Source organism: Myotis yumanensis, unplaced genomic scaffold, assembly GCF_028538775.1.
Source record: "Myotis yumanensis isolate MYYU_CA2020_CCGP unplaced genomic scaffold, mMyoYum1.0.hap1 SCAF_2, whole genome shotgun sequence".
Lineage (NCBI taxonomy): Eukaryota > Metazoa > Chordata > Mammalia > Chiroptera > Vespertilionidae > Myotis > Myotis yumanensis.
In genome coordinates this window covers 136,193,211-136,213,966 of record NW_027223753.1, presented here as the reverse complement: position 1 = coordinate 136,213,966, position 20,756 = coordinate 136,193,211, and the positions used below count along the sequence as shown (strand labels likewise).

The 20,756-nt window shown below is 38.9% G+C and overlaps 1 protein-coding gene across 4 annotated transcripts in view; it reads right to left on the bottom strand.

The window, feature by feature from the left end:
• Positions 1-20,756, bottom strand: part of EPHA6 (EPH receptor A6) — a 945,921-nt gene that overhangs the window by 316,763 nt on the left and 608,402 nt on the right. For all 4 annotated transcript variants that reach the window (XM_070406043.1, XM_070406044.1, XM_070406045.1 and 1 more), the window contains one exon: positions 11,173-11,335. In XM_070406043.1, coding sequence (XP_070262144.1) covers positions 11,173-11,335 — 163 coding nt within the window. The remainder of the gene's footprint in view (positions 1-11,172; positions 11,336-20,756) is intronic.

Here is a 20,756-nt window from a genome sequence, read left to right as displayed (position 1 = left end):
GAGTTTCTTCAAGACAGAGAACATAAATTATTTAACTTTGTGGGGTTTTTTTTCTCCAGCTTTATTGAGATATAATTGACAAATAATAACTATATATATTTATGGTGTACAACATAATGTTTTGATAAAAATATTCATTGTAGAATTATTATCACAAACTAACATATCTATCACCTTACATAGTCATTTGTGTGTGTGTGTGTATGTGTGTGTATGTGTGTGTATGTGTGTGTATGTGTGTGTATGTGTGTGTATGTGTGTGTGTATGTGTGTGTGTATGTGTGTATGTGTGTATGTGTGTGTGTATGTGTGTGTGTGTATGTGTGTGTGTGTATAGTGAGACATTGAGACCTACTCTCTTATCAAATTTCAAGTATACAATACAGTATTAAATATAGTCACCATACTTTACATTGGATTTCTAGAATTTATTTGTCCTACATAATTAAATCTTTGTATCCTTTAATCAGCATTCAGCATATTGCTATTAATACATGCACAAAACAAACAAATAAAAGCAACATACTGAACATTTATAGGTAGAATAATAAAATATATATAATTTATTTGAAACAGATGTACATTCATTGAATATTTACTGGGTAACATTAATTCATTGATATTCATTGAATGTCTTCCAATTGTCAGACACATGCAAAGCAATGTTGGAGGTTCATAAATGAATAAGAAATGGTTCCTTATCTCAAAAAAACTTCCAATCAAGTGATAAGGGCTTATATCCCAAAGAAATCATATTTTTGTATATGTTCCTGTACATTACTGGAATAAAATAAACCTATATTCTGTTTTAAGAAGTAGATCCACTGCTGTTTGTTAGTTCCCTTTTAGATATGAGCCAAATTATAACACTGCACTTGATGTGCACATTTTACAAGTCTAAATGCCTGTTAATAGTTAATGATTTTCTTTCCAGATCATTTAGCAACATTATGATCTTTAATATTTTTCATATTAAAGACTTCAATCTGTCTTGCAGTACACAAACCTGGTTCCCATCATTTAAATCTTTATTTGAACCAGGCAAAACTGAAGTGAAATATATTTTTTTGTCAATGCAAAAAAAGGAGACTTCCATTTTCTATGCAAATAATTACTCTTCATCAAATCCCTGCACAGGTAGGTAATCAGACTAACTGCATTTTAACCCTTTAGAGTGTAATACTGGGTCTACTACATGTGCATTAATCCAGAAATCTGCATTAAAACACCCATAGTTTTCTGAACATCATGCATGATGATTTATAAATAATTATAGTCTTCTGAAAAATATGTGTGTATATTCAAACACCCATTATTTTGAGAAGAAATATAATTTGTTAAGGGAGAGTAAAGAATTGGAGGTAAGAATAAAAATTACTCATGAAGAAAATTAGAAGTAATGACCAAGCTGAATAAGAAAAATAAAAACAATGAATGGATAGAAAGGGAACTTCCTGGTTCTGAGCATTAGTATGAAAAGGGCCTGATGTCATGATATCCCCATTTCAACACTTACTAGCTGTGGGAAACTGGTAAGTTACTGAACGTCTTTGTGCTTCACTTTTCTGATCCATAGAATGATTAAATGCCTTAGTAGCCCTAAAGAATAGAACAGTGCTTGAATCATAATTAGAACTCAATAAATATTATCTGTTATTATGAAACCTCGATGTTAGAAGTTACACTAAACTTCTATCACCACCAAAAACTGAGCATCCTTTAAAAAATGCTATTGCACTATAGTGGTGTCTCACTATACACCACTAAACTTCTATCACTTTTATTTTCTAAATAAAAACAGGGATTTCCCTTACGACATGCTGAACAAGTATCCTACTAGCTTCAGCACAAATTCTTATGAAGGTTCTTTATTACCTCACAAGGTGGACTAATTTATATTCAAACAATCTAACAGCTAGAAAATCCCTCTTTCCTATTGATGTTTGCATTTAGATGGCTATGGCTGACAACAATGAAAGTATGCTATTGACTACAGATTATTTGAGATTAAAGTCTTACGTTCTGGAATTCATTCTCCTCTAAGTAGACTCATAAATATGAAATCTGCCTCCTGCTTGATTAATTAACTTTTTTTATTACTCCATCAGGGTCAGCTGGTCCTCTTTATGCTTCATGCTTCACTATTAATAATTATTTCAAATTTTCTGACTGCTGCTAATAATTATCTAGCTAATTTCACCTTAAGTAATTGAAGCAGTACAGACTGTATTTCCACCAATAGACCGGATCAAACATAGAGACATTAAAAAAAGACATTTAAGGAGGAAAATACATTAAATAACAACAAAAATGTCATTAAACTCTACCTAAAATGCCCCCAAATTTTAGAATTAACAATTAATTTATATTAAGATTGCATGCATCATGTTTCTAGATGACTCAAGCCAGTTACATCTTGTTACCCAACACAAAGCAAGCAACATTGCTTATCTGTGGCAAATAAAAATATCTGATTCTTTCTTCTCAGACCGGTAGGCAACATGCCATTTTTCATATTTTAGGTTTTGGAAAATTATATGTTCTTTATTTATTTGATTAAATGCATATTGAAAACTAATTATGTGCAAGAAATTTTTTGAGGCACAAAGATAAATAGGTTATGGTCCTTGACCTCAAATTGCTAACAATTTAGTAAAGAATAAAGCCCTTGCACAATAAAACACTACAAAAAGCCTGTGGGAAGATTGATGCTCTCTTAGACTGATTGAGAACACTTCAGGAAAGGCGGGCAGTGTGTGAGCTGGACTAACCGTTTGTGATGTGATAGGTTTCTGAATATACCAGTTGGAAATCATAAAAGAAGCTTAGAAGTAAAGATTAAGAAAAATTTTTGGCCCAGCCAGCATGGCTCAATGGTTGAGCATCCATCTATGAACCAGAAGGTCACAGTTTGATTCCTGGTCAGGGCACATGCCCAGGTTGCGGGCTTAATCCCCGGTGGGGGTGTGCAGAAGGCAGCTGATCAATGACTCTCTTTCATCGTTGATGTTTCTATCTCCCTCTCCCTTCCTTTCTGAAATCAATAAAACTATTTTTTTAAAGAATTTTATTTTGTATAAAGCATCCATACATTTCCCAGAGTATATGCTAACTAGAGAGAACTAGGGCAGGAATGATGTCAATTTGGATTGGACTGAAGGAAGACTTGAATATTTGTTGAGAAATTAACATTGTATTTAGTAGAAAATACACAATGATTTGGAGTTTTTAAGTATGCAAAGTGGAGTATAAATAAATTAGTCAAATAGAGACCTAATATAAACCAAACCAATGGACACGGACAACAGGGGGATAAGAGCATGAGTGGAGGGTGGGAGGTTGGGGGTTAATGGGGGGATGAGGACACATTTGTAATACCTTAACCAATAAAGAAATTTTTTTAAAAAAGAATAGATAATGAAACAAAAACTACAGGTACAATTTGCTCCTTAATTTTCGGGATAATTTCCCACCTATAAATTGTTAAAATTAATCAAATTGTTTAAATATGAAACCATAGTAAAAATCGCTAAATATTATAAATGTTTTTAAAAAGTAATTGATTAAATTCATTTATTTGTATCCACATAGCTTTTTTTGTATAATTGTGTAAGACATGGCATAAGATTCTATTTTGAAATACTGTGATTCAGTAGCTTACAGTTTGTGTACTTTATGGTGATCATGATGATTTTTGTGTGGTTATTTATTTTGTGTGATGTAAATCTAGTCTATAGTTACCACTTTTATAGGTACCACAAATCTAGTCTATAGTTACAACATTTGAAAAACACATTTTCAAATGTTGACATATGTGGCTTTTGTGCTACAAAATGCTTTATGTAGCCTACAGGTGAAAACCTAAATTTACATGTTGTTAAAATTTAATGTATAATTAATCTTTCCAGAGAAAGAAATGCATTGCTTATTTGCTGACAATGTATTTCTCCAGGGTCATTTGGATAACCATTAGGCAATGAAAGAGGTAAATTGCTAATTATTATGTGTAAAATTCCAGTTTTCTTTTTAAAAATTGGTTTTAAGCTATATATTCTACTCCTTTTTGATAGCTCCACAAGCTCTTCTCCAGTATCTAAGTGAAATGTTCAAGTTGTCTGCAGTCTAACAGGATATATTTTATTTTGGTTTTGAAAATGCATACATAAAATTATTTTCTCTTAGTCTAAAATACATTTGAATCCTACGTAATAAAAGCCTAATATGCTAAGTGTCTGGTCATCTGGTCATCCGTTCAACCAATCAAAGCATAATATGCTAATGATATGCTAAGGCCTCTTAACCATTCACTATGATGTGCACTGACCACCAGGGGGCAGATGCTCAGACCGGTAGGTTAGCTTGCTGCTAGGGTCCAGCTGATCAAGACTGAGCAAGATGGGCCAGACATGCCCTGGAGCCCTCCTGCAGTCCTTTCCTGGCTGGCCAACCTCCCATGTCCCTCCCCGGCCCATGCACCAGTGGGGTCCCTTGGCCTGGCTTGCGCCCTCTCACAATCTGGGCTGAGGGACCCCCCCATCCTAGTGCACAAATTTTGTGCACTGGGCCTCTAGTATTAGATAAATCTGGTGGTATTTTAAGTAAGAACAAACATTTGACCTCCTTATCTGTAAATTATTTGTATTACTTTTTAAAATATGTGGGGTGTAATTTCAATAGGTTATTAAAGATTAAATCAAATATATTTTAAGCACTTTATAAGAATATGGATATTATTATTTGCTATGTAGATAACTTTTTAACTTTAATTCTCATCTTTTTCTTCATTGGACAAAAGTTCATTTTCTCCAGCACATAAGAAGAGAAATAACAAATATGAAGCTATTAAAATTTCTTGTTTTTTTCATCCTTTTAGTTCAAAAAGCACTGTATTGAACATATGTATGTGTGTGTTTGATACTTTGTGGCATAATATGAATTTTATTTTCATTTTGCAAAAATTCTTATATTAGACAGCTCCTAACTACCACTTATCTTCCATCTATCTTTCATGAATACCCACATAGAATATTTATATATTCTTATTTTCTTACTACTGATTGTGTAGTTAACTGTTATTTGATAAATTTATTCCAGGGAATCAATTATAGTACCTAATATAAAGGCTAGTACATATTAAGCACTCAAGGAATGCTGTCAGTGGACATAATATTTAGCTATATACTGAGACCAGTGAGAGATTAGCAAACATATGAAATATCAGCATTGAAACACAGAAAGTCTTTTGTGACTATAGATGAGTGAATATCTATCATCTATCTATCTATCTATCTATCTATCAATCATCTACCTACCTACCTACCTACCTACCTATGCATCTATCTTCCTATACCTATCTCCATTTATACTACCGAAATGAGGTTGTTCTATAGACTTAGTGAGAAAGGAAACAAATAGCGCTAAAGCAACTTTTTTAATAATGAGCACAGTCATAGTAATTAGTAACTTTTACATTGTTAGCTGGTTTTCATTAGCATATTCTGACTCTGGAAATAAATCCAACCACTGGTATAAAAGAACAAGAGAAGTCACCATAGTGACACCACGATATCACTATGTTTGTAGAGCACAAGTGTTAAGAACATGATGAATTTGAAAAGAAATTATTTCATATAATATGATATTGTCTTACTCGTTATGAGCAAACTAAAAGTTGAACCAAGTAAAATAGTTATGGCTAAGAGAATTAAATTGTAAACTACTTCATTTTGTTTAATTTAAAAAAATTGAACCAGGCCATTAAATGAGAGAATACCTAAACTTAATTGAGATTAAAGTCTTATGTTCTGGAATTCATTCTCCTCTAAGTAGACTCATAAATATGAAATCTGCCTCCTGCTTGATTAATTAACTTTTTTTATTACTCCATCATTTTCCTTTCACAAATCTAAACTATAAATTATGTGAAGGCAATAGCTCTTATTATTATTTTTATCCCCAGAACTTCACTCAGAGAATGGCACACATGTAAGCGTCCTCTACATTTTTTGCCAAAAGAATAAATATTGTACTGGGTCATTGGTGAGTATAGGACTTTTCAGATATATATATATTAGTGGCCCAGTGCATGAAATTTGTGCATGGGGGGGTGTCCCTCAGCCTGGCCTGCACCCTCTCCAATCTGGGACCCCTCGGGGGATGTCTGACTTCCGGTTTAGGCCCGATCCCTAGGATCGGGCCTAAACCGGCAGTTGGACATCCCTCTCGCAATCCGGGACCACTGGCTCCTAACCACTCACCTGCCTGCCTGCCTGATCGCCCCTAACCACTCTGGCTGTTGGCCTGCTTGACCCCAACTGCCCCCAACTGCTGGCCTGATTGCCCCCAACTGCCCCCAACTGCTGGCCTGTTTGGCCCTAACTGCCCCCCACTGCTGGCCTGATCACCCCCAACTGCCCTCCCTTCCTGGCCTGATCCCCCCTAACCGCCTCTGCCTCGGCCCTGCCACCATGGCTTTGTCCAGAAGGACATCCAGAAGGTCTCCCGGTCTAATTAGCATATTACCCTTTTATTAGTGTGTATATATATATATGTGTGTGTGTGTGTGTGTGTGTATATATATATACACATATCTACACTAATAAAAGAGAAAAATGGTAATTGGCGTACGACCGCTACCCTTCCGATTGGCTAATCAGCGTATCCTTATGCAAATTAACTGTCAGCCAAGATGGCGGCCGGCAGCCAGGCAGCTGGAAGCGAACATGAGGCTTGCTTGCTCCAGTGACTACAGACTCCAACGTTCCCCGCCTGCCTTGCCGGACTCTGAGCTGGCAGTTTGAAACATTCTAACAAATATAGCCAGCTGGGATCTCAGAGCTGAAGTTATACATTGTTTCGATTATAGAACGGCAAACAAACCAGCAGCGGAAGCCTCAGAGCTAGAGCCAGAGCTAAAGCTGGCCCAGAAGAAAAAAAAAAAAAGAAAAAAAGGAGTGGTTGGGAGCTTCAGTCAAAACCCCTAGCCTGAAAGCAGCCCTCAGCCCCTCACCCAGACTGGCCAGGCACCCCAGTGGGGACCCCCACCCTGAAGGGTGTGTGACCAGCTGCAAACAGCCATCATCCCCTCATCCAGGCTGGCCAGGCACCCCAGTGGGGACCCCCACCCTGATCCAGGACACCCTTCAGGGCAAACCAGCCAGCCCCCAGGCCTCTATCCTATATAGTAAAAGGATAATATGCCTCCCAGCACCGGGATCAGTGGAGCCGCGAGGCCTCCTGGCACCGGATCAGCGTGACAGGGGGCAGCGCCCAAACCCCCTGATTGCCCTGCGGCTCTGTGTGTGACAGGGGGTGGCGCCCCAACCCCCCCCGTCCCCCACGGGCCCTGCTTTGTGTGTGACGGGGTAGAGCCATAACCTCCCCATCGGCCCTGCCCTGAGTGTGACAGTGGTGGCGCCCCAACCCCCTGATTGGCCCTGCTCTGTGGGTGACAGGGGGTGGTGCCCTAACTCCCCTATCGGCCCTACTCGCCCTACTCTGTGCGTGACAGGGGGGAGCTCCCCAACCCCCTGATGGGCCCTGCTCTGTGCGTGACAGGGGGGAGCTCCCCAACCCCCTGGTGGGCCCTGCTCTGTGCATGAGAGGGGGAGCTCCCCAACCCCCTGATGGGCCCTGCTCTGTGCGTGATGGGGGGGGGGGGCAGTGCCCCAACCCCCTGATTGGCCCTGCTCTGTGAGTGACAGGGGGCAGTGCCCCAACCCCCTGATGGGCCCTGCTCTGTGAGTGACAGGGGGCAGCGCCTCAACCCCCTGATTGGCCCTGCTCTGTGCATCACAGGGGGTGGAGCCGCAACCTCCCCATTGAACCTGCCTTGAGTGTGTCAGGGGGCGGTGCCCCAACCCCCCAATCAGCCCTACCCTGAGCATGACTGAGGGTGGCATCGCAACCTCCCAATCCGCCCTGCTCTGTGCATTACAGGTGGCGGCACCCCAACTCCCCAATCAGCCCTGCTCTGAGCCCAACCAGGGGCTGCACCTAGGGATTGGGCTTGCCCTCTGCCACTCAGGAGCAGGCCTAAGCCAGCAGGTCGTTATCTCCTGAGGGGTCCCAGACTGCGAGAGGGCACAGGCCGGGCTGAGGGACCCCCTCTCCCCCCCCCCCCCCCCCGAGTGCACAAATTTTTGTGCACCGGGCCTCTAGTATATATATAGTTAGCTAAGTAAACAGAATACACATGAGATAACATAATAATAAAGTTGACATTACAATGTTTGAGAAACAAAGCAATAAAAATTTAAAGATGAGCTAGGAGGGTATGAAGAGAAAAAAACTGATGTGGTAGATTGGACCTATAGTAAATTACTATGAATTTATAGTAAACCTATCCATATCCTACTATGACATTATTCATTGAAATTCTCTTCTGAATATAAACAGCACACTTTGAAAATGAAATTTAAAGCAAACCAGATAAAAAGTGATCCTTTAAATGACTTTGCCTTAGGCTGCAAATGGACTTGGGAGTCATTCTATGTTCCCAAACTCCAGGTTTAGACAAACATTTTTCAGGTACTTCTCAGACACTCTGTCTCTTCCAAGGTCTAATAAAAGTCACTTTCATGACATTTATAAATCAGTAATTAGAACGTGGCTTTTGCTGTCTGCTGCTGACTTTATCAGATGGTTCTAGGGTTCTAATCCTTCACATCTACTGATTGGTTATCATATTTGGGGAAAGCTACTTAAGTTTCTAAAAATAGATATAACCTTGTCAGAATTAATATGGTAATTTGTGCAAATTGCTCAGCATAGTCTACACCTGTTACTGGTCACGTTACTGCCTGATTAAATTCCTCCTATGGTTCCTCAATGTCTTCATAAGACCCAATATCCTTAATATGGCCAGAAAAGTGCCTGCATTTTAGCCCCTGTATAAATAACTCTCCACCTTTAGCTCCTACCATTTTGCCTTCAATGTCTCTTCACTGTAGCCATACCAAATTATTTGCTCTTCTTTAACTTTTCATGCTGTCTCAGGCCTTAGTACTCTTGCTATTTCTTTACAACTCCCCTTTCAGGAATGAGCCCTCATTTCTCATCCTCCAGGAACCTTTCATAAACCTTTTGTGCTGAACTAGGGCCACTTCTCTATGCCTCATATCACCTTTTACCTGACTCTGTGGTAGAACATGTCATACAATATTGCATTTTTCATTTTCCTTTCACAAATCTAAACTATAAATTATGTGAAGGCAATAGCTCTTATTATTATTTTTATCCCCAGAACTTCACTCAGAGAATGGCACACATGTAAGCGTCCTCTACATTTTTTGCCAAAAGAATAAATATTGTACTGGGTCATTGGTGAGTATAGGACTTTTCAGCTAAGGAATTTCAAAGTATTTTCTTTTATATAACATCTAAAAGTATGAGTTGAAATTTAGAATTCAAATCAAATTAATATCAGACCTTATTGTTTTCTTATTAACTGGATTGCCTTGTCTAGAAGTGCCAGATGAACACAAACAACTTATTTAGCTTCAGTTGTTTATGAGTTTGTTTGAGAGTGTATTTCTAACTCAATGAAATCATATTCAAAATGTCATACTTTTGAGAAGTTAAGTTAATTTCTTTCTATGTAAAATATAGTAAGAGAACTGGGTGCAGGGAAGAAATAGATATAGCTGTGATAGGACAATGATGAGACTTTTCCCTGGAGCAAACTTGCCTTGAGTTGCATCCTCGGCTTTGTACTTAGCCTAAGTCTTGACATGTGGTCAGAAAAAAATAGTCAACAGAACATAGCAGGAACACTTCTTTGGGTATTTTAATAATGCTTTTTATTATGGAGCTATGCTTTGTGATAATTACACTCTTGTCCCAATAATTTCTAGCTTGAAAAGACAATAGTCTCCAGCAGAATTATAAATAACTATCACTGATATTAAACATCCAGGCCATAAGTATTCTTTTTACTCATTAGTTTACTCTCCCAACACTGTGTCCCTTCTTAATTAAACAAGTCAGTGCTTTTTTCACTCTTTCGTTAGATATAGTTATACCAAAGAATTTCTTATGGATCAATATTGTTCATCAGCATAAAAATAACAAACAAAACATTTGCTCCATCACAGAATTTGAAACCCGAGTAGCTTCACTTTGAGGAAGTGATAAACTAGAGAAAAAAATGTAGCCTAATTAGTGGTCTTACCATTAGCGTTATTAATAATTCAAATGAAAGGACTTGGCAAGATAATGGAGCAATTAAGAGTACAGACCACCTCCCTAAAATATTAGCTTAGTTTCTTACCAGTTGCATGAATCTAAACAAAAAGCTCAATTTCTCTAGGCTTTTGTTTTCTCACAAGTTAATTTAGGAAAATAATACTTGTCTCTTTGAAGGGTGAAAAGTTTAAATGAGATAATACATGTAAATACTTCACATCATTTCTGGCATTTTTAGAGGCTCAATAAATGGTAGCTATTATTACCATTATTCATAAATAATTTTATAATAAATTCTCTATTTTTGAATTCTTATCAATGATGACTAGATATTTAGACATTTTTCTATTCAGGATCATTGCAAGAGCCACCCATATACAAAGAGAGCATTAAGATGAATATTAAAGCCCCAAAAAGAATTCAGTGGTGGAGGTGGGCTTAGAATGAGTAAGACATTTCAACACATACGTTATGTGATGTTGAAATACCTCAGTCCCTCATCTCCCATTTTGGTTGTCAGTGAGTTGGGGCAATGGAACTAATTTGAATTTCTAATTAAGCCCATGCATCTACATTTAAACTTATAATGTGCATTTCAATGGTGTAACTGAGATAAGCCAAAGCTGCAAAATATTGAAATAACTACTAAAATCATTTTCCCATGGCTTTATTCTCTCCCAAGTTTTCACTAGCCTCATATTATGATGCCAACACTGAAGACCATTTAGGCTAACACCACCTGCTGAGAATCTGTGTTATAGTGTAAGTGATGAATTCTGCATGAAGAGACATATTGGGGTCATATTACATGGATAACAGTAAAACTTTAACCGACATGGCCATATGACCATTTGCATGAACAGAATTCTGTTTGATAAGACTACTAAAATTTTGGGACATTAGATTCTTAACTATCAGGATATTAGATTTTCACTATTGGAATGGCACTAAATGAACATCTTACTCTATACCTTGTGTGAAACTTACTTTCATCTCCTGTTTCAAATTCAAACTTCTGACTGTAGCCACTGTATCCTGCTGTAGTCCTCACTCGGATATGGAACATGTACTTGGTGGCTGGCTTGAGACCTGTGATGATGACACTGGGGGCCTTGGACCTGGTGGAGGAGTAGGTGAGCTGCTCATGCTCCTAGGGACAGAAAAGAAGAAAATGCAAATGATGCAGTTATTCTAATTTTTCCTAGATGCATACAAAGTTAAGCTGAGGAATTATGCCCAGAATATCAAAAGTGTTGATTAAAAAGAGGTATAATTATGGTTTTCCATAATTTAGCACTTAGTTATTTATCATTAGGATACATATGATATGGTCTTGATTTGGAAATTTATTAAGAAGCATGATTAATCTTATATAAACTTCACTTGTATTCTCGGTGATTTGGATTTTTGACCCAACTCTGAGGCATGGTGGTGTGAGAGCATGTTTGCACAGAATGGCAGCTGCATCTTGAGCAAAATGGGCACATCAGATCAGACCACACCAGCAGAGAGCCAAGAGCGAGGGTGGGAGAAGTCAAGTACTCGCTACTCACGTCTACCCACAGGTAGTGCCAAAATGCCGGCGCTATCCGTGGGTAGACCTGTGGGTGAAAGGAAACATAAATTAATTGCTTTCTAAAGTTCAAAATCTTTTATCCCAAATCAATTGCTTGGTCCTGAAACTCAGTGATTCCCCAGTACTAACAACTCAAGTTGAGTCAACTGAAAACACGAAACCATAAACGTGAGAGCGAATTGACTCCTGTCCCAGACACCACAGTTTATTTTTAAAGATGTACAAGTTACATAGTGATTGTAAGATAGATTTAAATATAGTGTTCTCCTGAAGGAGCATCGAAGACGTAGGAAGGTATGAAAGGTTTACCACACTTTTGGAATCATAGGCAGGCCTGGAGGCTTGGTTCCCAGTCACCTGCAGTTAACTGCCAAACTACATCTCCTCACTAACAGCAGATTATAATTCTATCTATAATATACCCATCAAAATTTAGCCTTTTTCTAAAAATCTCTTGTTCAGGAGATCTTCCAAACTAACAAATGAAGTTATAAAAATCTACACACATGTAAAATGTATCAAACTGCATTTTTATTTGCTTGTGATGCTTTAAGATTTAGAACTATGAAAATTCTTTCCCTTAAGCTACTTTTGAGAAAAAAAACCCTCATCTTAAAGATCATTTAAAATTTTTATGGCTTTATTTGTCAGAATCTTATATGCCACATGGTTATTCTGTGTATAGCTGAGGAATTGAATTTGCCCTATACCCCCAATAATAGATCTGTTTATTAGCATGAAGTACAAAGAAAATATGAGTTAATAACAGCAAATTTTAAATAAAAAGACAAAAGAGACAAATGTAAACTTATCTCTAGGTAGTTTTGAGATTAGAAAGTAAATAAATATCCACCTAGCATAAAATCCAAGGAAATAAAATCTATAAAAACATTGATGGCAGCAATCATCTGCTAAGGCAGTGGTCGGCAAACTCATTAGTCAACAGAGCCAAATATCAACAGTACAACGATTGAAATTTCTTTTGAGAGCCAAATTTTTAAACTTAAACTATATAGGTAGGTACATTGTTATTAACTTAATTAGGGTACTCCTAAGGCTTAGGAAGAGCCACACTCAAGGGGCCAAAGAGCCGCATGTGGCTTGTGAGCCGCAGTTTGCCGACCACTGGGCTTACAGAAGGATTTTCTAAAATCAAGGCCTTTATAACTTGGGGTATAAAACCCATATTGCTGAAAAAAATGTGTACTAGTAGAAGAGATAATATAATTTCTGGTGAAATTTTCAAAATGTTTTGGATTTTTTCAGTCTCACATACAAGAAGAAAAGATTCCACCTTTCACAAAACTTTCTGCAACGTAAGAGTTATGGTGTATTCTGAAGTGATGACTGAGAGAAGAATTTTAAAGCATGGAAAAAAGAATTTAGTCTTATCCTCATAGAGAGAAGAGAAGACACAAACGCAAAAATTTGCTCTAGGAATGGCCCCATAATGACCTGTTAGGTCTTTGTTGTTTCACCAAAACATAGGGGAATAGTAATTTCTTACTTAGTAAAGTTTCAGGGAGTAAAGGACACCTTTTGCAAACAGCTTTTTGCATTCCTGCTGTTAGATACAAAAGTGCATTTGTAGCTACATCCCTGGAATAAAAATCCTCAGGTAGGAAGTGTGCCTATCTGGTTCCTCAGCCTAAATCACAGTAGTGTGGTGGCTGCTGCCTTGTCTTACCTCTTGCTACCTGTGAGCATGCTGAGGAGGGGGCTCAGAAAGCAGCAGGCCCCAAAGTTCCTCCTCCCAGTGCATAGCAGCCCTCTTTCCTCCTGGTGTTTCCAAGCTCTTGGGAAACCAAATTAGCACTTACCCATGACAAGCACAGGTACTATTGTCCCAGGATTTAGGCTAATTGACTTGTTGCTGACACATCAACTCCAGTTCAATGTAACTGTTACCAGGTAGAGACTATGCTTTGCCACAGAGCCACCCAGATCTCTTTATTCTTCCTGGCAGGCTGAATTCAGAACATGCTTGCACAGGGTGTGTGAGTCTTTCTGGAGTTTGCCATGATGGAATTGCTAGTTGTATGGCACGTGCAACTTCAACTTTGCTAGGTAATACATTTTACTGTTCATAAAACTCTCTTAAATGTTTTTCATGTTTGTTAAACCCATATTAAAATCCTCTGCTCAGTCTTAATATTATTTCTTTTTGTATTTTTTTCTTTGTCAAGCTTTCTAGAGGTTTGAATCAACTTTTGCCTTTGTTTAGCTCTCTGATTATTTCTCTATTTTCTACTACTTTTAATATCTGTTCTTACTATAAATTATTTTCTTACTTCTTTGTATTTCCCTTTTGTTAATTATGCTGTCTTCTAACTTCTTGTGTTTCATGCTTAACTCATTAGTTTTCAGTACAGTGGACCCTTGAACAACATGAGTTTGAACAAGGCAGGTTCTCTTATACTTGGATGTTTTCAATAAATATACAGTCCTTCATATCCTGGTTTTTGTAACTATGGATTAAAGCAAACATGGATTGAAAATAGTATTTTTGATCTGTGGTTTGGGATCCTTGGAGTTAGGAGGCCTACAGAATACATTGTTCTAGAGCATCTACACTAATAAAAGAGAAACATGGTAATTGGCGTACGACCGCTACCCTTCCCATTGGCTAATCAGCATATCCTATGCAAATTAACTGTCAGCCAAGATGGCAGCCGGCAGCCAGGCAGCTTGAAGCGGAACATAAGGCTTGCTTGCTCCAGTGACGGAGGAAGCCAAGGTTCCCAGGCCTGCTGCCGCCTGGCTCTGAGCTCCTGAAGCAACAGCTCCAAAAGATACAATGTTTCAATTATAGAAGCTAAAAATGGCAGTTAATTTGCATATACCAGTTGCGAGGGAAGACTGAGGACAACATGGAGGCCAAGAGGTACAGAAGAAAGCTAAGTAGAGGCCTCGAGGACAGAAATGGACCCAAGGCTGCAGAGGTGGGAGGTGGGAGGTGGTAGGTGGGAGGGCAAGCCCAGCCACAGCGGCTGCAAGGAGGGGCAGTGGCTCAGAGGGGAATGGGCAGTGCCCGTGAGCAGGAGGGAAACCGGCCACAGCGCCCGGGAGCGGGAGGGGAAGCCCGCCTGAGCGCCCGCCCGGGAGCGGGAGGGGAAACCCGCCTGAGCGATGGGGAGCGGGAGGGAAACCGGCCTGAGCGGCGGGGAGCGGGAGGGAAACCCGCCTGAGTGCCCTGGAACGGGAGGAAAACCCGCCAGGGTGCACAGGAGCGGGAGGGAAACCCGCCAGGGCGCCCGGGAGCGGGAGGGAAACCCGCCTGAGTGCCCGGGAGCGGGAGGGAAACCCGCCAGGGTGCCCGGGAGCGGGAGGGAAACCCGCCTGAGTGCCCGGGAGCGGGAGGGGAAACCCGCCTGAGTGCCCTGGGAGCAGGAGGGAAACCCGCCACGACGCCTGGGAGCGGGAGGGGAAACCCAGCAGGAGTGGCTGGGAGCAGGAGGGGAAACTGGCCACAGCCCTGTCACAGGAATAGGCGTCCTCTGGAGCCAGGCCGCTCTGAGCCTGTAGGCCTGTGCATAGGCCCTGAATGGCCGAAGTCCGGAATGTCCGGCCTAAGCTTGCAGGTGCCAAGCGGCTGGGCTTGGGGTGGGAACATCCCTAGGACCCAGGCACTCCAAGCTGGCGCACACCCAAGCGGCCAGGAAGGGGGTGGGAATGTCCCCTGCAGCAAGTGAGCAGACAGCAGGGCCCTGCTGGCCACTGGCCGTGGCAGCGAGGGGCAAGCAGTCCCTTGCAAGGCCCCCACAGAGAGCAGACACCAGGGTCCTGCTTGCCCCTGCAGTGGCGAGCCAGAGAGAAGACAGCAGGGCGCTGCTTGCCCCTGACCCCAGCGGCGAAGGACAGGCAGGCCCCTACAGAGAGCAGACACCAGGCCTATGGTGGCGTCAAGCAGGCAGGTCCGCAGAGAGCAGAGCAGGTCTAAGCCATCAGTAGGACATCCCCTGAGGGCTCCCAGATTGGAGAGGGTGCAGATTGGGCTGAGGGACCCCTCCTTCCCCGTGCACGAATTTCGTGCACCGGGCCCCTAGTTTTAAATAAAGGACTTTGAGTAACTGCAGATTTTGGTATGTATGAGATCCTGGAACCAGTCACCCCTGGATACCAAGGAATTCCTATAATTAAGTTTTTGGAGAGTCAAATACGTGAATTTTCTACTGCCCAAGGGTCAGCATCTCAAACCCCCACCTTGTTTAAGAGTCAAATGTATGCATTTTCAAAAACATAATATAAATCTACAAATTCAAAATACTGCGCTATTTATACTCCATTAAGTTTTTATATATTATTAATATTATTAATAATTTCTAAGAATTCATTTATTTCCAAAAATCTATGATTTTTAATTTTTTTGTGGCAGACCCAGAATTATTATTTGCACAGGTTTATGAGTCAAGGCAGGTTGTCAAGCAGTAAGTAAATGGCATAAAGTGACGCTCCAAAGGCATAACCTCTTGGTTTGCAAAACATACTAGCCTGTGGGTAGAACAGTGGGTGCTCATTCCTGAGAGCACTGCTGGTCTTCTGCATTACTGCGTGTTGAAAGTGAAATAGCTTGTATTACCTCTCCTTGGATAACACAGATCATAACACTAATTATGGATGAAAAATTTAGTAACAATGCACTTTAATATACTGTTATCTATATTATTTCCTAAAGTAAATACATATACAATTCCTATATATGAATCCACGTATATTAAAAAATAGTTGAGAAGCTAACAGTATGAACATAGGGCATTGTTAAGTAGGAGACACATGTATTGTTGTCTAGAGATGTTCACCTTTTCTTATGGTTCTCTTCCTGGGGCAGATTCTGCAGTTTAATTTATTTGCTCCTCCCCAGCTGTTAGAAATCGAGGCTTTTCTGGGAGTCTAATCTGTCGCATTGAACCTTTCTTTTATCTAGAATTCTTAACCTAGCTTTATCTCTGTCAGTGTCAACTCTTCACAGTAACTAAAAGAGATTCTCTTACTAGACTCTGGGCCCTTTTAGCATTCGATCTGAAACTGTAACAATGAAGAGAAAGGCTCAGATTCCCAGTTTTTATGGCTGTTTCTGGCTACAATGAGAGGAAACATGGCATATATAAAAAGGCAGCATGTAGAGAATCCTGGATTGGAATTGTCTTTTTTTTTTGTCTTGATCTTGGTTCTAGTTCTATTATTTACTTTGCTAAATCACCTTCAAGACTTTGATTTACTCGTATAGAAAATTCATTTATTTCACACACATTCATTGAATGTTTACTATGTGTAAGATTCTAGGATACTCTAGTAGATTTTGCTTACATAATCACCAAAGTTCTACCTAAGCAATTAAATTCTATATTTTTATGTGAGAAATACAAGTCTCCTCTCCTCTGCTGTGATTCATTCTCATCACTCCTATCTTACTCTCTTGAGTTTACCATTCTCAGTTATGGAAGTAGATTCAACAGGTACGCATAGTGGTCATCTTTTAGCTGGTTTTCTTTCTCTTAAAGTCTTTGGGTCCAGTGGAATTTCTATAATGTATTACCTCTTTGTTTTATATTTTTAATTTTAAATTAATAGAATCATATATGTTATTAAAATTATGTTGTAGCCTTTTTTTTCTTTTTCTTTGTTTTAAAATATATTTTTATTTATTTCAGAGAGGAAGGGAGAGAAGGCCGCAATCCAGGCATGTGCCCTGACCAGGAATCAAACTAGGAACTCCTGGTTCATAGGTCAACGCTCAACCACTGAGCCACACCAGCTGAGCTGTAACCTTTTTTTTCTACATATATATATATATATATATATATATATATCAGCAATCATAACAATGATGATTTATGCAATGCTTTACAACTTATTAGTTATTTTCACACACATTCTTTATCTAATACAATAATCATCCTGTGAAGCAAAAAGAACTGGTAATATTTTTATTCTCACTTAGTATATGATGAAACTTGTCCAGAAAGAATAAGTAACTTACCAAAGCAAGTCATATAACTAATCAGTGGCTTCCATTCAAGTTGTGCTTTTTCACTATACTCAGTTTAGGAAGGTATGTCCAGGGCAAGTATACGTATACATTAGACTTTGAGTCAACGTCATTTATTTAATACTTTGTGTTCTTGGCCAGCTAATCAATAGAAATAACTTTACATTTAAGATATCCTGTGAACCATAGAGTAATGATTTCATGGCATTAAAATACTTTTATATAAATAGCTCCTCAATGGCAGAAGCAATTTTCAACATGAATTTCAACTAGTTATTTCAAACATAATATTATTTTCTACTATGGTTAACACTTCCAATAATTCTGCTTTTATTTTTATTCTTTTGATATTATATTATATAGACAGATTCTAGGAAACCAGGTGGGCTTAATATAACTCACCCAATCTTTCATGGAACATGAAATGGTTAGAGTTGGGAATGGAATTTGTTTGATGAAGTCCAGGAGTGTCTTTTAGAACTTTAGATGTATAAAGGTAACCTGCACGGCCTTATTCACAGAACAGTACTAGGAGGACAATTAAATGATTGTTGGATTTTTCTTTTTAAATATATTTTTATTGATTTCAGAGAGGAAAGGAGAGGGAGAGAAACATCGATGATGAAAAAGAACCATTGATCGGGTGCCTCTTGTACATCCCCTATGGGGGATCCCGCAACCCAGCCATGTGCCCTGACCGGGAATCCAACCAAGACCTCCAGGTTCACAGGTTGACACTCAACCACTCAGCCACGCTGGCTGGGCTGGATTTTTCTTTATCGTTTTAAGTCATTCCAAGTTAAAATAAACAGTATGTGAAAGTGCCATTAAAATTAGCACTCTACTACCACAATCATTTTTTTTTTAAGCCATGTCCTAATGAAGTTCTTGTTTTACTGGCTAGGAGACTGAAACTACAGATTCCTGAGAAAACAATATAATATTGAACACAGACATAAATGACACTTGTTGGATGCGTAGACAGTGTTTAATAACTGTCTATTAATTGATATCCACAAAGGAATACTTGGATTATTTAACATAGGGGATATTTGGTGTAGCTCTGGTCACATGTCATCAGGAGCTGGACTACTAAACCTGCTGCTCCAATGTAGGAGCACAAATGGGAAGGTTTGCAGCTCACACTGATTCTTCTGAATCCAGATCTAAGTTAACAACAACGTCAGGGGAAGATGGGACTGTCCCCAACAAAGCTGATTGCCCAGAGATAAAAGCAAGCTAGAATAATTAGAGATTTCTTCTCCAATGAAATGGAATCCACAATGAAGAGATACAGAAAGAGAAACTGTATTGAGGTTAAATAAACTCATCTTTCTTGGTTGTTGCTTTACTGAACCTGGGATGGTCTGCTCTGCCTTGGATTCTACATTCTGACATCCTTAAATAATCATTGGGGTTGGGTTCTGTCATTGGTTACCAGGAGAGTTGCTTTTGTTTCTCACATTCATCTAAATACACAGACGGAGATTTTAATTTGAGGAGAGAAGGGGTTAAGAAGCTAATTGGTAGGTTGTTCTAACCTATTAGGTGAAGTGTTCTGAAATATTTTTCTTAGGTAAAAAATGGCTACTTTTATAATAAAAAAAAAGACAAATTATGCATAAGTAAGAAAAATGTAGAAGTAGACATTCTAGGTACACAACTACTTTCTGACTGCACTTTTGGAGAAGTGCCATTTAGTATCCCATGGCTATAATTTACTACAATCAACTCTTGATTATCCCCAGTATTCCCACACAGGAGATAACCCTAGATCACTTTGAAATACATTCAAGTGATTTCTTCTTATAGTCCTTCTGATGTGTACCTTGTTTCACTGAAAATGAAAATTAAATGCATTCCTTGAATAATAATGTTGAGCAAGAGTAGGAGATGGCACCAAGGTAGAAAAATATTGATCTAGAATTAAGCATTCATAACTGATTTTCAGAAAGCAGATAACATATGTAGATCATTAACTGCTTGAAATAGTGGGTAAAATTACTGTTAGGGAAAATGGCAAATTATTACAGTGGGTCCCTTAGGAAACACTGATGTTAGGATCAGATCAATGGAATTCTAATTTTCATTTATGAAAACTGAGAAGGTTATACCATCTCAAAAGGGCAGGCTTGTTGTAAGTAAAAAGCAAAACAATGTGTAAAACACTATACAGGCTACAGCAGATATATAAGAGCATATTTCTTTCTTTAAGAAGCCATTATCAATAGGTGATGAACTTAATATAGGGAAATAATAGGCTTGTGCCTTAAATTAGTCCTGCAGATGCTATAAGAAGTCTTTTTAAAAATGTTGGATGTCTGCCCTAGCCAGTTTGGCTCAGTGGATAGAGCGCCGGCCTGTGGACTGAAGAGTCCTGGGTTTGATTCCCATCAAGGGCACATGACTGGGTTGTGGGCTCCATCTCCAGTAGGTGCTGTGCAGGAGGCAGCCAATCAATGATTCTCTCTCATCATTGATGTTTCTATCTCTCTCTCCCTCTCCCTTTCTCTCTGAGATCAATAAAAATATATTAAAAAAATAAAAATGTTATATGTCATTTGCTTGCCTATTAACCACTTTATTCCCACTGCTTAATGTAATGTGGGTAACATATTGTAGGCTCTCATAACATATTAGCCAAATGATAGAATAAAGAAATTAACAAATTAATTGCTCTATCAATTTAGTTTTTAAGTTATATATATTGTTTTAGCAGTTTAAAATTAGTTCGAAATATATTAATGACAATTCAAATGAGATGTGAGAAAACCTCTTTTACTAACTTTTAGTACTTCTGTAATAAAAATGCAATAATATTATGTCTGTATAGCTGGCTTGTTTTCTTAGGAACAGTGTGGAGAACAGCCAAGATTTTACTTGCCAAAAATATTTTACAAAACAGTACATTTGAAAAAAACCTCATATTTGTACTGAAATATCTTTTAATGGATATGTCTTAATATTTATACAGTGTTTGCTTTCCAATCTGTCTTTGTGTAACCT